This window comes from Lemur catta, chromosome 5 (genome assembly GCF_020740605.2).
Source record: "Lemur catta isolate mLemCat1 chromosome 5, mLemCat1.pri, whole genome shotgun sequence".
Classification (NCBI taxonomy): Eukaryota; Metazoa; Chordata; class Mammalia; order Primates; family Lemuridae; genus Lemur; species Lemur catta.
In genome coordinates this window covers 71,003,782-71,020,450 of record NC_059132.1, presented here as the reverse complement: position 1 = coordinate 71,020,450, position 16,669 = coordinate 71,003,782, and the positions used below count along the sequence as shown (strand labels likewise).

At 36.2% G+C, this 16,669-nt stretch overlaps 1 protein-coding gene across 4 annotated transcripts in view; it reads left to right on the top strand.

Annotated features, from left to right (window-relative positions):
- The window catches only part of TTC29 (tetratricopeptide repeat domain 29), a 250,825-nt gene that overhangs the window by 90,455 nt on the left and 143,701 nt on the right, over nt 1–16,669 (top strand). For all 4 annotated transcript variants that reach the window (XM_045552089.1, XM_045552088.1, XM_045552090.1 and 1 more), the window contains 2 exons: nt 8,045–8,268; nt 13,295–13,480. In XM_045552089.1, coding sequence (XP_045408045.1) covers nt 8,045–8,268; nt 13,295–13,480 — 410 coding nt within the window. The remainder of the gene's footprint in view (nt 1–8,044; nt 8,269–13,294; nt 13,481–16,669) is intronic.

Below are 16,669 nucleotides of genomic sequence, written 5' to 3'. Positions count from 1 at the left end.
GCAATTATTATATTATGTTCGTTATATACTCATTATTCTTTAAGGAGGTTCTGAAATGCTTAGAAGAAATTAATAACAATGTTCATTTTAATGAGAAATTCTAATTGTAATGACTAATTATAAAAAGGTAGATTCTTTTGATCTAGGTATAATAAATTCTACTTTTTGAGATATTAACATGTAATAGTTAAATTAAGTCATATAGAACATAAGCAGTAATCGTCAGGCTATTTATGATTGGTGGATTACTGCAGTGTAAAATGAATTTGTTTTAGAGAAAACATCGTAATTTAAAAGTGCTTTTTAGGCCGGGCGTGGTGGCTCACGCCTGTAATCCTAGCCCTCTGGGAGGCTGAGGCGGGTGGATCGCTCGAGGTCAGGAGTTGGAGACCAGCCTGAGCGAGACCCCGTCTCTACTAAAAATAGAAATAAAAATTATCTGGACAACTAAAAATATATATAGAAAAAATTAGCCGGGCATGGTGGCGCATGCCTGTAGTCCCAGCTACTCGGGAGCCTGAGGCAGTAGGATCGCTTAAGCCCAGGAGTTTGAGGTTGCTGTGAGCTAGGCTGACGCTACGGCACTCACTCTAGCCCGGGCAACAAAGTGAGACTGTGTCTCAAAAAAAAAAAAAAAAAGTGCTTTTTATATGCATTTTATTTGGATTAATAAAAATTCCTTATTAAATATGTGTATATTTACCTCTAAAATATCTTTCTAATTTTCCCAAATATGAAAATATGATGGTTTAAAAAATGTTAATTTCTGATATGCCACCTGCCCTATTTACATTTTTAACAGTTGAATATTTGTTAACTGATCTCATAGACAGCTACATGTTTTGCTGTTACCAGATGGATGAGATAGAAAACCGTGCATAACTTTACATTTATCTTCTTTGAGTGTCAACTTATTTGCATATCAATTAAAATAATATCTGTATTAAGATGGATAATGAAAGTTATCAAATTTACATGATGTAACTGCAGTTTGCTAAATTTCCAGTAGATGCCCCCAGAGACCAGTCAACTCATTGGAAATCCTTTAAATTTAAAAAGGCCTTTTTATATTGAAACTTTTTTTCTCGATATGTTTTGAAGTATATGGAAAATAAATCAAGAATTCTAAGAATCTTAACTCTGCAATACTTATCACAAAACATATATATATGTGAGTGATGGTAGTGCAGTTCTTAATCATATTAATCAATACTATGACTAACAATAATTGTTAAAAATCTAAATGTGTAAAATTAAGAAAAATGCTTTCAGTTTTCATTGTAATGCTATACAGTTTTAAAGTCAAGTCATTTGAAACACAACTTTTTTCTTTCTAACTTCTCTCTCTTTATATATTTATATGGATAGGGAAATGCTATCTGAGTGTTTTAGCTTTGGGGAAAAATTATCCTTTTTACAAAAACTGTGAAACGTATTCAAATAACTTACCTGGTTTTTATCAGTTAGTATATGTATGTCAAGAACGACTTTTTTCCCTTCTAATTACAGTATACCTAATATTTACCTACACTGGAAAGTGTAGGTAAGGATGGTGTGCTTCACTTTATTCCAAGGAAATTATATTACCTGAAGCTATTTAAGTATTAATTTAAGTCAATGTAATTATCCCGTAGGTGATTCCAGTAACATTGTCCCTACAATATGAATGTAAGACTGTTGTAACTGACACATAGATAACCCACTGGTGACTTATAAATATTAACTTAATGGAATAATAGTGTTATCCTTACTTTTGATTAGATATTACATATATTTTGAGTTTATCTTTGTCAGATTAAATAATTTTATGATCTTGTTTTAAAGTATTTTTATTGACCTGCTTTTGAAATGTTTTAGTGAATGCGAAGCTTCCTCGTGATACCATAATTTCAGTTCATCCTATGAAAAAATATGTTAAATATATTAATCACATATTTGAATAGGTAGTAATGCCTTTGATTTTTAAAGTTCACCTAATAATAACTAATATAAAGACAGGCCTAAGGGAATTTATATTAGTTATTAGAGAGAGTAAAATAACTTATCATATCTATTCATTCCATCTATTCATCTTTTTCATATTTGTAGAAGTGTGTGTTTTTTATCCTGTTAAACGTTTGCCTTTGTCAATGTTTTTCCTGCTAGACTTTACGCCCTTGAGTGGGAATCACATCTATTTAATTTGCTTTTCATGGATGCTACTGGCTGTCTGCTCCCTCCTTTTAAGGAGAGGGATTCTCTGGGGCAGCCACGGAATGACACTGATCTCTTTCCCCAATCCCACATAAACAGGGATTAGCGTAGATTAAGGGACCAGCTTGCAAATTAGAAAGTTACATCATAATTGTCAAATTATGATAAATTCCTAAACAATCAATGCCAATAACCACAACAGTGTGTGGAGGAGGAGGAGGAGAAGAAAAAACAACAGTATACTACATAATAGGAGGCAGTGTGGAGAAGTGGAAGGAATTCAACATTTGCAGCCAGAGAGAGCTGGGTATGGATTCCAACTCTGCCACTTATTAACTTGTATGGCTTTGGGCAATTCACAGCCTCACTGAAGAGAGTTTTCTTTTTATTTGTAAAAATGGAAGTAGTACTTTATAGAGTTATTGTGCCAGTTAGAAGTGATGTCTACACAGTGCCTGACATATTGTGGGTGCTCTATAAATAGTAGCTATTCAAAATAGTTTAAGGCAGAATTTTAAAACGATATAATATCTCCATGGCTGTTTAGCAGTAAACTCCCCTTTCCCAGCAACTCCACACATTCAGTTGCTATGGAGTTATGTCAAATTGTTGTTCAGTTTTGCTGTCAGTTTCTAGCCTTTTTTACAAATTCTAGACTTGTAAAGGGATGTTAACATAAATTTAAATTTTTTAGGGAGATTTTGACATAAATTTCAATTTAACAAAATCTCCATTAAATGATACCTTTAAATGGCAATAAAACCCATATGAAATGTATAACTACTTAATTCCATTCTTAAATTCATTCTTCTCAATATGCATCCCTTATCCCACTGCAGCCTCAGGTATCTACAGAAGCAAAGATCTCTCTTAGGATACAGATTTATGGATGTTCAGCATGTCCATAAATGTCACAACTTTTGCCTCTGTGAGTGGCAATTTTTTTTTGGTCAGGCAAACTATCCTCAGATTCCATTATATTAAGTCGCTCCATAAATTTTACCAGAATTCTCAATTTTCACCCAGTGTAGTGGTTTCAGCTCAAGATTTTTCTTCTGATGCTTAAAAACAATACTTTAAAATTTAGACTAATATTCCCAAGTGTTTTAATATGCAAATGAAACCAAAGACTAAACATTTTATGGCCAAATGAAATAACAAACAATGAATTTCAGTTTTGCTTATATTTCCATTTGTGTTTTAAAAATATTCCTTTGCATAGAGCAAGTGAACTTTGCCTATGGTCCTCTGTTATGAGACATAAAATCTGAGAAATTTAAATACAATGGTAGAGATTGATGTATATTTTTATTTTTAGATAGCCAGTTCGTTTTAATAAATGAAGATTTTCTGGTAAAAAGAAATAATTCACATTACCTATGAAGGTTTAAATAGGAATCTATTTAGTAAATCACTGTAATTGTTCTTTCTTGCTCTTAAATATTAGTAATGAGGCTTTAAACAGTGGCATACTTGCATGCATGTGTGTGCACACACAAGTGTATGAATAAAATAGAGATGATATCAGCACCGTTATACATGCATATTTAAATACATTTCTATTTGTCATATCTTCTGTAAAGAATGGTCTTTTTAAAAAATTTACTAGAAATTTAAAATATTGATATTAGTTATATATCATGGCTGTTGTGAGGCTGAAAGATATCTTGGAAATAATTTTAGTCCAGCCCTTTCTGAATCACTTAGTGTTCTTTGGTCACAGGCAGCAGAAACTGATTCTGATTAATTTAAGTGGCAACAATCTTATTGAAAGGATATTAGGTAGCTAGTGGAATTTAGAGGAGAATCTGGCTCAGAAGAAAAAAACAAGACCCGGGCCCCTGGAATGGATCTAGATAGCATGAACAACTTGAGAATCTCGTCAAGATACTGCTGCCAGATTGAACTTCAGCAACCTGCTACACCCTGTGTTGCTTGCCTCAAGGTTTCAAACTCCTGGGTGAGAGACCAGTTGGCCTAATTTGGCCCAGTAACCCACCCATACGCTAGGGAGTCCTTGAATTCCCGTTCCACCAAAGTTACACACAATGTGGGACTGGTTATTTCCAAAAGTGTTTTGGGGTACTGCCGCCTGTGGAAGTGGAGCTAGGTGCTGGTGGACAAATAATGACCAGAGAGTGATTTTTCAGATTTCCATCCCAGTTGGCATTAGAACAGAGATGGCCTCCTACTGCCCTTTCTAGTGTTTGCTTTTATTGTTTCAAGTCACTGTTTTCATTTTTATCTATTTATAATTTTCTTGACTTTTGCCCAGAATGCTTTCTTTACTCATAGGAAGACATGCAGACAGCCAATGCATAAACACACAAAGGTGGCAAGCAACTTTCGAAGCAAGGATGCATTTCCAGCCCCTTGTCCTCTCAGGCCTCTATGCCACCTTCCCAGTTCTTTTTTGGTGTTGCCCTCTCTAGCAAATTACCAATTACCCAATCCAAAAACCTGGTTGTCATCCTGCCTCCTCCATTTTCTTCACCCCTGACATCCACTGGGTCACCAGGTAATAGTTTTGTTTCGTTTTCTGTCTCCTAAATATGTTTTGAATCCACTCACTTCTATTCATCTCGATCCCAGCCCTGCTGCCCCAGGTCCCAGCCCAGGTACCTCCCTCTCCACCATCACTAGAGTCTCCCATCTGTTCTCTCAGCTTCCAGGTTTGCCCTCCTCCCATCCCTCCTCTTGGATCAGGTGTGAATTTCAGAGTCACAGACTCAAGAATGCTAAATTGAAAGTCTTTATTTTTTTATAACTTAATTTTAATTCTTGGCCCTGAGCCTTGATCCTCCCTAGTGTAAAAATCTAATCTTGTCACTTTAAGGTAAAGTCAGTCCAATTTGGCAATTTCTCAGGTTATTCAAGATTTTAAAGCCTCTTTCCCTCACCCTATTTTCCTATATAGAAACAGCATCAACCTAGTAGGGGGAAGGCTGCAGGGAAGTAGAGTTACTAGATTTATCAAATAAAAATATAGGACATACTATATTTGGGACATACTAATACTAAAAAATTCTTAGTTGTTTATTTGACATTCAAATTTAACTGGGCATCCTGCATTTTATCGGACAACCCTGGGCAGGTAACAACATTTACTTTCAGATCTTGATCTAGTACCTCATAATTGTCACTGCATTTGCCTGTCCAGTATCTATTATTCCCTTCATCTTTGCTAACATACTCTAGTTTTGTTTGGGGCAGCAATGTGCCCAAGAGGAAGAAGGCTGTTCGTTTTTCCAGACTCCTTGTAGTAAGGAAGGTAGGGCATGTGACACAGTTCTGGCAAGTGGGAAAGTAGAAATCTACTAGTGGTTGCAGGAATGTTTTTGTTTTTCCCCCAAACAGAGCAAGACACAACCAATGCCTTACCACTTTGCCCTTTCTTCTTTCCTTGAAGGTGGCCATGATATCTGGAGCTGCAGCAGCCCTGTAGCTACCAGCAGGGGGACAAGCCAGGGAGAAAGGTCAAGATAAGCCCTTGAACTTGCCAGGCCACTGAACCAAGGCCCCAGCTGCCTACCTTTAGGCAAAAAATAGAAACCTGTCTTTCAAGGCCACTGTGAGGCAAGTTTTCTCTTACTAAATCTCTGATGCACTTGATCCATCTTTATTCTATCAGCTCTGGAAATGTGCTGACCTGAAGCCTTCAGGAGCTCCCAGTGCTGCTCATTTCAGAGGTATAGCTGTGTCTTCCTTCAGGCCCCAGCAGGCAGCCCAAGAACAGCTTTTAGCACACGTCCCCTTGCTATGGCCAGGTGACATTGTGACAGGCATATATCAGCCCTCTCTTTCTGGTATCTTTTGGGTTGCACATGGAGCCCACTGGAATATTACAGCATTCAAGGGCTATGGGAAATTACAGGGCTTGTTCTGGTCCTTTCTGCCTAGTGAGTTTTGTGCCTTTCCATGCCCTGTGTAGGGGGAGGCGGGAAGGGAGATGCTGGTAATCCTCCTGCCTTCCAGAGTGCCAGATGGGAAGCAGGACACAAATGTTTCCTACTCTGAGATCCCACTGGATTTCACAGGGTGTTGATGCTTGTTCTACTCCCCGACCTGCTCTAGCATTTGACTGGAGTGAGGAGGAGACAGAGGACAGGGCCCTACCCAGCATCGTGCTGCCTTGTTCTCCACACTCTCCTCCTCTGTCTCGGTGGGAGGGCAGGGCCAAGTAAAAAGTGCTATTCCTTTTCTCTTCCCCGTTTCAAATATTTCTTCTTCTCATACTAAATAGTGGCTTTTAATCTTTCAGCTTAGGAATGTGGTTTCTTTATTCTTGTTATGGGCGAGTTCTATGACAGTCTGGCTGCCCGATGGGGGAAGGTTGCACTGTAGCTGGGACACTTCTTCCAGGTGACTTTTCTGAAATGCATTCTCATTTTGTCAATTCCTCACTCAAACTCTGCAGTGGCTCTACCTCCCTCCTCGCTTAGAGTCCAGACTTCTCACCCCTGCGTTACCAGGAGGTCTCTTCATGGTCTGGGCCATGCCTTTTTTTTTCGTTTTAATTTGATCTCGCACCACTCTCCTGCTCACTACCCTTTTTTTGTTCCATACCTAGGCTGATCCACTGCATAAGAAACTCTTGGCAGAGGGAGCCAGGGCATTTTAGTTTAGTTTTGTTGTGCTTTTTGTTTTTTCAACTCTACAGGTAAATCTAATGCATAGCTAGGAGATGAAAACCAGTAGTGCAGGATTTCACATTTCCCAGGGTATTTTCACATACATAATTTCATTTGATTCCTAGAAGAATCTCGTGATGTAGGTAGGGCTTACATTAATACATACACTTTACAGATGCGAAGAAATGAGGTCTAGGGAGATTAGTAAAACTGTGCTGAACTGCAGGTGTTCTGACTGATTCTGGGCTGTTTCCATCCCATACTGAATTTTTATTTCGAGTAGTATCACATCATGTCGGTTGTTCTAAATATGTAATTGTCTTCTTTAAAAAAAAAACATAATTAGTATAAAGCTGTATCTTTTGGCATCTAATTGTTCTTTTAGCAGAATAGTAGCCACCACAGCTGTTATCCCATAATCCTGTTTATTTTCTGTATAGAAATTTTCATCATTTCTAATTATTTATCATTTGCTTACTTATTGGTTGGTTGTGTTCTTCTGTTAGAATGCCAGCTTCGCAAAAGCATTGACCTATTTGGTCTAAGTGCCTGACAGTAGAAAATGCAATAGCTATTTGTTGAGTGAATTTTCATTTGCCACTTTATCTCCTTGCATTTGATATATTATTGAAATTAGAAGAGGATTATTAATCTAACAAACCATTAACTTAATTCTAACTGAAAATAATTTTTTAAATACATCTAATAATAGATAATGACAAACATTTTCTGCATGAATGAATGAATGATGAATTTCCATAACATACATTGAAACTACCTAATAAAGAGAATACATTGTTCAGATATTAAGTGGCAAGTTTTATGGTTTGTTGGGGTTTTTTGGTTTGTTTGGTTTATTTATTTTTTTTTTTTGAGGTGTTTTTTTTTTTTTTGGTGGGAGGCTGGTGTATCTGTATTTTTTAATATTGTCCGTCAACTAGCTTATGTGTCCTTAACAAAGGGAGCTCAGATCTGGAACTAATATGTTTACAATGTAATTTCATTAAAATTATTGTATTTAGATGGCTCTTGGCATCTTTCATTAAACTGAAGTTGTTCAATTATAAGTGTTGGAGGCAAGGATCTTTTGAGAGTTTTCGGTGCTTTCACTGAGGAACAAAAGGCCACACGATTCCAGCTTTCATTATTAGAGAATGAAGACACCCTGCAGATGGAAAGGATTAACATTAAAGCTTGGGTGCCCTGGTTCTCGTTCCCAGTTACAGGAACTCGTACAAGAAGAGTGTCTGCGTGGACTTGCTGCGCGACGGGCACCACCAGGCCTTCGCCGAGCTCTTCGCTCTGGCGGAGCAGTGGGACGCCCTGAGGGAGGCGGCCAGGCTCCGCTCGCTGCACTGGCCGCAGAAGCCCCTGGAGGAGCAGCCTGACAAACTGGACCGCCTCTGCCACCACCTGACCGGGGCCGAGGCCGCCGAGAGGAAAGGTGAGTGGGGGAAGATTCCAGACGCTTTCGTGTGTGGATTGGGAACATTAAGACACCTTAGCACCATTCAACCTACTCAACTAAGCGTATTTATGGGACCAATGACAGGGAACACTGAAATGGGTCCCGGGGAGGTCATTCTAAGCCAGGAAGGACAACACTTAGCACCCAGTGACATCTCCAGAACTTTCCAATGGATTGAAATCTTTCGTAACATTAAGTTTAAACATTTTCACAATTTTTCCTTATACGTAATCTGAAAATTGACTTTCACTGAGGAGCTACGTTTAAAGAGTACTGTATCTTGAAAATTACACTGATTTCCTGGCATTTATGTAGTTGCCTTTGAAGGTTTTACGAAGTACTTGCTATTGATTTGAATCGGAGAATTTATCTTAGTGAATAGTAAAAAGACACGAAAAGCCTGCAATTCATAATTGTGAATAAAATTGGTCATTGTTTGTTTTCAATGACATCATTTCAAATAAATTCCTTTTCTTGTATTTTCAAAACTTCTAGAAAGTTAATGTACGTTTCAAGTATTGAAGAAAATGTTTTAATCCCTACAATAATTATATGGATATTATTGTCATAAGTATTTCTTAGTTACATATTAGGAATTGGTCGTCTAAAATCACAGAAAAAAAGAAAATCCTAAGATTTGGTTTTCTAAATTATTCTTTTCTCTAACCTTTAGGGTGAAAATACTACAGGACTCCAAAAGAAAAGTTCAGACCCTAATATGACAATATCTATATTTCATTTCAGGCTTTTCTTGGAGAAAATAGAGTGTTAACAACTTTTTGTTACCTGATGCTACTATGGAGAAAATTGACAGGGACGTGGAAACAACATGAGAGGGGTCTCTATAGTGGGATCAATGAATATTTCCCATTAGGTTGTGACCTGATTTAAGAATATGAGATATATAAAAATGTGAGCAACAGAGCAAGTGAACCTAGAAGTGTGTATGTGTGTGGCATGGGGTAGGAGGTGGTTATTTATATTATGGAAAGTATTCAAGTGCAGGATTAACTTTAAAAAACAGTCTTTGGTAAACTTTAAAATATGACTTACAAATAATTTTTCAAGAAACTATTATAAATAAAAAATGGCACCATAAAAGCCTACATGGTTGTATCAGCCCCAAATTCTAAAGTGATATTTACACTGAAAGTAGAATTAAGGTAAATTTTGCCCAATAGTCATGTTTTAAGTGGAATTTTATCATATGCACTATTTTAAATTGAAGGTTTCATTTGAGATAGTATAAATATGAGCCAAATATATCACTTGTCATAAAGTGTCAAATGTGAGCAACTTGTTATAAAGAATTTTTTAACTATACAGAACCTACACAGTCTATTTAAGGGAGAAAACATTTTAATTTATAATCTATTAAAGAGAAGTTACTATATGTAAAAGTTAAAATGTTTCTCCAATTCCAAAAATTAACAAAGTCCAACTTTATAATAACCAATGTCATACACACATTGGTAAGAGTAACAAAAGAAGTTATTTTCTTCACTGAGTAATTTATCATATATTCATGATAAATAAAATCACATTTGTTAAATGGAACAAATTTATCTCTAGCTCAGAATAGCTCTTCTGTAGGGTTATCTCCTACAAAATGCTAGTGGCTTTTGCCTGGTTGAAATATGGACAATTAAAATTATTGCAAAAAATATTATTGAAAATATTAATACTTCAGCTGAAGGACATGTAAACATTTGTATGGTCTTTTTTCAAAAATGTATATAATCTTTTTCACATTTAGCACATGAACTTCATTGGGGAAGAATTGTGATTTGAATTAGGAATGTCCCAGAAAATGGGATATGCACATTTGCTCTTAGTAACTTGAATTAATCCTAAATCTTAAAACATGTTTATATATGTCTAGAACACAGAAATCTATTAATAGTGTATCAAGGTTCCATCCCATGTGGTCATGGGATGGGAGACAATTATCCTGGAATAGCATATCTCTGAGCATTCTCATTGCTTCTCATTGGAAAGACCATCACTCTAGGGTCACAATGAAGTTCATTTAATCAAAGCTGTGGCACTAACAATAGTTATCTCGGGTCAGTTGTGTCTCTTGAGACTTACAGAGCAGTAACCTAGAGTTATGTAAATTACTTTACAAAACATCATTTTATGTTTTATAACAAAGGTGTGTTTAAAGTGAGCCAGTTACTTTTTTTTTGGATTATTTTTCATTTATTAAAGTGTTTCTTTGTCCCTGATACATTTTTTATATTACCCATCGTTGTAAATCATTGCTGTGCTATCTGTAACATTATGATTACAGCCTTAAGCCCATGGGGCTGGAGAAGAGATGACAATAATGGTAATGGGTAACTGAATCAATAGATAATTCAAACATTATTTACACTTGACTTTTAAATTATTGTCAAAGGTTGAGCAGCAACTTTTTTTTTCTAAAAACATTTGTTTAAGATACAAAAAATATGTTCTACTCAAGCAAAGTTCCACAGATATTTATAGATTTTATGCAAAACAAAACAAAAAAAATTCAGGTGAAATAAGTTTGGGAAACTAAACCAGGTGAACTAACATGGAAATTAAGCAGGTTGATTTATTGCAGGAGTTATCAGAGCCTTAAACATGCTGTTGTATATTATTTAGTTCACTGAAAGAAAGATTAGCAAAAACATTTCCCAAATTTATTTCACCATGGAATCTTTGTTTTGAGGAGCATAATGAATGCTGGTCTAAATAACAAACCCACAATAAAATTGATTTTCATCTTCCAAATATTCCCACTGACAATTCAAGGAAGTGGTCTACAAGCAAGGAGAAAAGACTGCTCAAAATGTACAGGGTACAGGCTATATTGCCCAAAGATTCAAAGTTTGAATATATTGCTTTACACTTAATATTCGGAAAAAGACTCCATTTTTTTTTTTGTAGCAAAATGGCTTAGCTGAGAAGTAGTCTTTAAATATGGAAACTTGGTAGCTTATATAACTCATTCTTAAAAAAAAACCCTTTATGAAATATTAGGGATGTTTTTATATTAAGGTTTAATTACAGAAAAATAGAAAAATTATTTCAGGACTGCATATTTTTAAAAAAATTCTCTCTATATCTTTTATTAAAATGGAGGATATGGAATGTTTTACTTACTGGCCTCTAAAAGCAATAACTCTCTAATCAGTAAATATGATCAAGAATATGAAGTATTACAAAACAGACTTTAGTGCTCTGTTCATATTAGGTAGGAGTTTGAGAATGGAAAGATAAAGCACAGAAGTGATTTCTGGGTTGAGAGTATTTATTTTGAATAAATAACTGGGGCTACTCTCTACTTTTCCTCTAAGCTTCATGTGAGTACCCTTAAAAAGCAGAGTGGCTTTCCAGGATCCCCAGCTCCTTTAAGGATAGGGTGACCTTTTTTGTTTTTTATTTTGTTTTCCAAGTATAAAATTTATTTTGATATAAATCTTAATTTCTCATGGAATTATAAAGAAGCACATATAAAGGAATAGCATGGGTTTTAGAAATTTATTTTGAAACACTGGAGTGACTCATTTGTAGTTCTTGAAAGCTACCTTTTGTTGTAATCAACCTGTTCTGAGCCTTTGTATTTTAATCTTATAGGTATACTAGTGGAAATGTTTTTAATAATGATAATCACTTCATGAATATATGGGTGGATTCTTCTGGTAATAGTGAACAATTAGTACCAGTGAATTCTAATAGATAATAATAATAATAATTATTATTATTTTGAGACAGAGTCTTACTCTGTCACCCCAGGTAGAGTGCACTAGCCTCATCATAGCTCACTGCAACCTCAAACTCCTGGGCTCATGAGACCCTCCTGCCTCAGCCTCCCAAGTAACTGGATCTACAGGCACACTCCTTGATGCCAGCTCATTTTTCTAAATTTTGTAGAGACAGGTCTTGCTCTTGCTGAGACTGGTCTTGAACTCCTGAGTTCAAGTGATCCTCCTGCCTCAGCCCCCTAGAATGTTAGGATGACAGGCGTGAGCCACTGCACCCAGCTCTGATAATGATTGTTATTAAAAAATTCCTGGAACTGTAACCCAGAGGCCACCACGTATTTACAACTGTTCTTTCAGGATAAATGCAAAAAGACATAAAGATTATGAATTTGTTCATATTCACCATTAGAAGAGTGAAGCTTACAGGGCCGAGGCACAGTTTATTAGCACACAAACATTTTTGTTCATGTTTACTATTGCATTGGAGTTTAAAAGACTGATTCACAATTTATTAACACACATTTTTGTGTATTTATAATATATAGGTTAAGTGTCTTTAGAAAAAAACTTACAAAATTTTAAGTAATTAACAATTATCTGAGTAAAAGGGATGACCAGTATTTATATATTTTCAGCAGAAAAAAATATAGAAAACAGAAACATAGACATCTACTCTTTTTTAACATTGCTAGAAACTTGTATTGCTAGAAACATTACTAGAAAGAGTATAGAGCTTATATAGTTATCCTGATCATCATTTTTTATGTCAGCTCCATGACTTTTTTCCCTTTGGTGTGAAAATATCTTGGTATTTCCATATCCTTTCTTCATTTACATTCTCATTTTCCATGGTTAAGAAACATTGCTTTCTCTGGAATCTCTAAATACTTCTCAAACCTCTGATGGGAAAAGTACTCGATGATACCACATGCTCCTTTCTTCCAAAATAACCAAGCACATTGCTGGTAGGCATTATCCTGTTCCATTTCTTATGTAAAGTCTCCTATTTCACCCAAGTAGTATGTCAATTTCTCACCTGTCCTAAGTTTTCTGAAAGACATTTGTTGCTTTATTCATCTGCACATTCTTTAATTAATGTCATTATTTTAATAATTAAAATAGATAAACTTTGCGTTTAGATTTGATTTTTAAAATAATCACATTTTTAAGGAAAAATAGGAAAAAAATGTCATGATATTGGTTTGCCATTCAAAAGGATTGCCGGGAGACATCTTTATATTGCAGTTTATGTTTTTCTCTCTTTGAAGGATACTTTGAAGATGTGTATAAAAACTTATATGCTCTGGCCTGTTACTTCGATAATTCTGAGGACAAGTGGGTAAGGAACCACTTCTACGAACGATGTTTTAACGTTGCTCAACTGATCAAAATTGACGGTGGGAAGAAAGAAGCTGAGGCGCATGCGCACATGGGTCTTCTCCACGAGGAAGATGGTGAGTGGGCATTTTTGCCGAGCTGCCCTGGGTGTGCTTGGGAGGATTCCGAGGTCAGGCAACCAGAAAGCACGTGGGAGTTGAGAAAAAGACCTGAAATTTCAGCATAATAATGTAAATTATTGAGATCAAAAAGCCAAGGCGTGTGACTTGCGGATTTAGCTTCCGTATTTCCTGCAGAATATTTCTTGCAGGATTCCTTGCTCAAGCTCCTGCCTGAGCGCTCAGACTGGAGTTCCCAGCAGCATCCTAGGGAGAGAAAGCGTCCTCCCCCACCTCTGCATACACATCCCTCAGGCCACATGCTGCACCGTTTGCAATTTTTTTTTCTTTCATGACAGCCCTCTTTGTTCATTTTAACTTGATTTCTCATGTATGAAAATGTTTGGACAAAAGGAAAGGTACACTTCATGATTTTTCCTAGTGCCCCATATACGTTATATAAAAACCAAAAAAAAAAAAAATCTGTATCACTCAGATACCACCGCATCATGATTTTATAATAATCTCCAAAGGAAATGCTCTTTTAAATATACTTAATAATGTTATCTTAAGACAAGCCAAAGTCTAAAACAGCAACAAAATTGTCAGAAATAAGCTTTTGTATGGTGGTTGATCAAGGATTGCAAATAGGAATTTAAGAATTAAAATTCTTTATGGCAGGACAGTATGTAGATAATAGGCAAAGAAAATATAGGGACAATAAAAATATCTTATCATGAATGTGATTTTTTTCCCTTAAAAAACTATCTCATTTTCCATAAACGTTTTGACTTTGGTAAACAGTTAAATTTAAAAATATTTCTTATTTTGTGGCTACGACTGCATAGGACTTTGAAAAATAAAAGGAAAAAAAAAACAGTTTTTATGCTTTAGGAAGTTGCAGTTAATGTGATTGTAACTAAAGCTTGATAGGAACAGAACATGGTCAGGAACGATGACACATACAGGCAGTGCCAGAAAACCTCAGAACGGTGAGAGGTTGTGAAGACTAGATTGGAGGAAGGCATGATGGAATCAAGAGGGATGGGTGAGGGACTTGGAAGATGGGTGGATTTTAGGCAGGTAAAGAAATGGGAATACATTCTGTGGGAGGTAACGTGTCAAAACATGATGACAGGAACTGATAGGAGGGACAACCCGCGTCAAGTACGTTTCTGAACAGCCATGGGAAATCACAGTGGTAAGGTAAAATAGGGACACACCAGCATTCTGAGTTGGGACTTAAGCTTCTCTGCATTCAGGGCAAGGCAAGGAGTGTGATATAGTAGTCTGTCTGTGGTGCACACTGTGGGTGGAGGGAAAGAGGAAGAGGGCATGGCTAGGAAGCTGCTATACTTAATTTAACTTGGAAGAAACAATTAAAAAGTACTGTATTTAAGACAACATATTTAAGTATTTCATTGCAGCACAATTTATAATATCCCAGAACAGAAGATTAGCTAAACGTATTAAATATATTTAAATAAATATATTAAGCAACATCTGTGCAGGAGAGTTCTGTGCAGTCATGAAATACAGATTAGAGCAAAATTCATTCATTCACTCAAAAAATACCGATTTAGAACCTAATGTCAGGGAATAAAATGATGAATAAGACAAAGTCCCTGCCCTTGTGGAACTTATATTCTTCTGGGGAAAATAGGCCTTAACAATGAATAACTACATAATATAGCAGGAAGTAATAGTAAGTGCTGTGATAAATAATAAAGCAGAGCAGGGAGTTGACAGTAGATACTACTTTGCATAAGGTGCTCACCTGTTAGAAGATGAGATGTGAATGAAATGAGGGAGTGAGCTTCTTGAGAATCTGAAGAAAGGGGTTCCAAGAAGGAGAATGCAGTAAGTGCAAAGGCCCTGAGGCAGTGCCCAAGGACCTGCAAGAAGGCCCATGTGCCTGGAGCTCAGTGAATAAGGTGGGAAGTGGAAGAAGTTCGACAAGGAGGCTTGGGAGAGACCATGCTGAGGCTTGTAGGCCAAGGTGAGGACTTTGGATTTTATTCTAATTTATATAGGAAACCCCAAATATGTATTGATTTGAGAAAATGCTCCTGACTCATTAAGTAGAAAAATGAGACACAAAACACAATGTAAAATGTAATTATATTATATATATAGCATACACCAACATGTTAACAGTGGTTATTTCTGAGTGTGGGGATTATAGGTGATTATAAAATTATGCACTGAAGAGATATGACTTACTACAATTGGAGAAGTTGTTTGTTAGAACTTGTTAGCCTATTTCCAAAAGCAAATCAAACAATTGGACTGTCAATTACTGGCCCCAAAAAAGGAGTCACAGAATGAATAATAAATAATATATGAAAATAGGACTAAAGAAGTCAAGACTACCCTGATGAAAACTGAAGAGTAGCTGCAGTGAGATTCAGATAGCTGTCATAGGTGTATGCTGCGTTTTCCTGTTTATTTCTGATTTTTTAAAATTTGGTTTGATTTTTTTAAATTTTTTATTTTGTTAAAAAGCATAACATAAAACTTAACCATCTTAACCATTTCTAAGCATATAGTTTAGTAGTGTTAAGTATTTTATAGTCACATTGTTGAACAACCAGTCTCCAGAACTTCTACACCTTGCACAAGTAGAACTCTGTACCCATTAAACCACAACTCCTCAATTCCCTCCCCTTCTGATTTTTGAAAATCTCTGAATGTATTTTCATTAGAGGATTTGTACATTGCTTAATTTATTTGTTCATTCATCTATTCATCCACTCATTCAACCAATACTGGAGTGCCTGCTAGCCCTGCGGTTAGTACGCATGGCACCAAGGCCACACCTGTCATTCTAGGCAGCCACACAGTGACTGAGGGCAAGGATGAGATTGGGAAATGTGATCATGCCAGGGCTGCCACGAGATAACATCGTCAGGTACTTGGCTTGCTCACATTTAGATGCTGCACCCTATAGCAGGATAAACTGCACCCATATTTCATAATAAATAGATTTTAGCTATGCAAATTAAAAAAATATATTTTAGAGATGGGGTCTCACTATGTTGTCTAGGCTGGTCTTGAACTCCTATCCTCAAACAATCTTCCTGCCTCAGCCTCCCAAACAGCTGGGACTACAGGTGTGCTCCACTGCACCCAGCTGTGAAAAATTTTGAAGACGACTTCTGTTGAAATATTTTTAAATTAGTGTGTGTTATTTTGTTTTGGAACCAC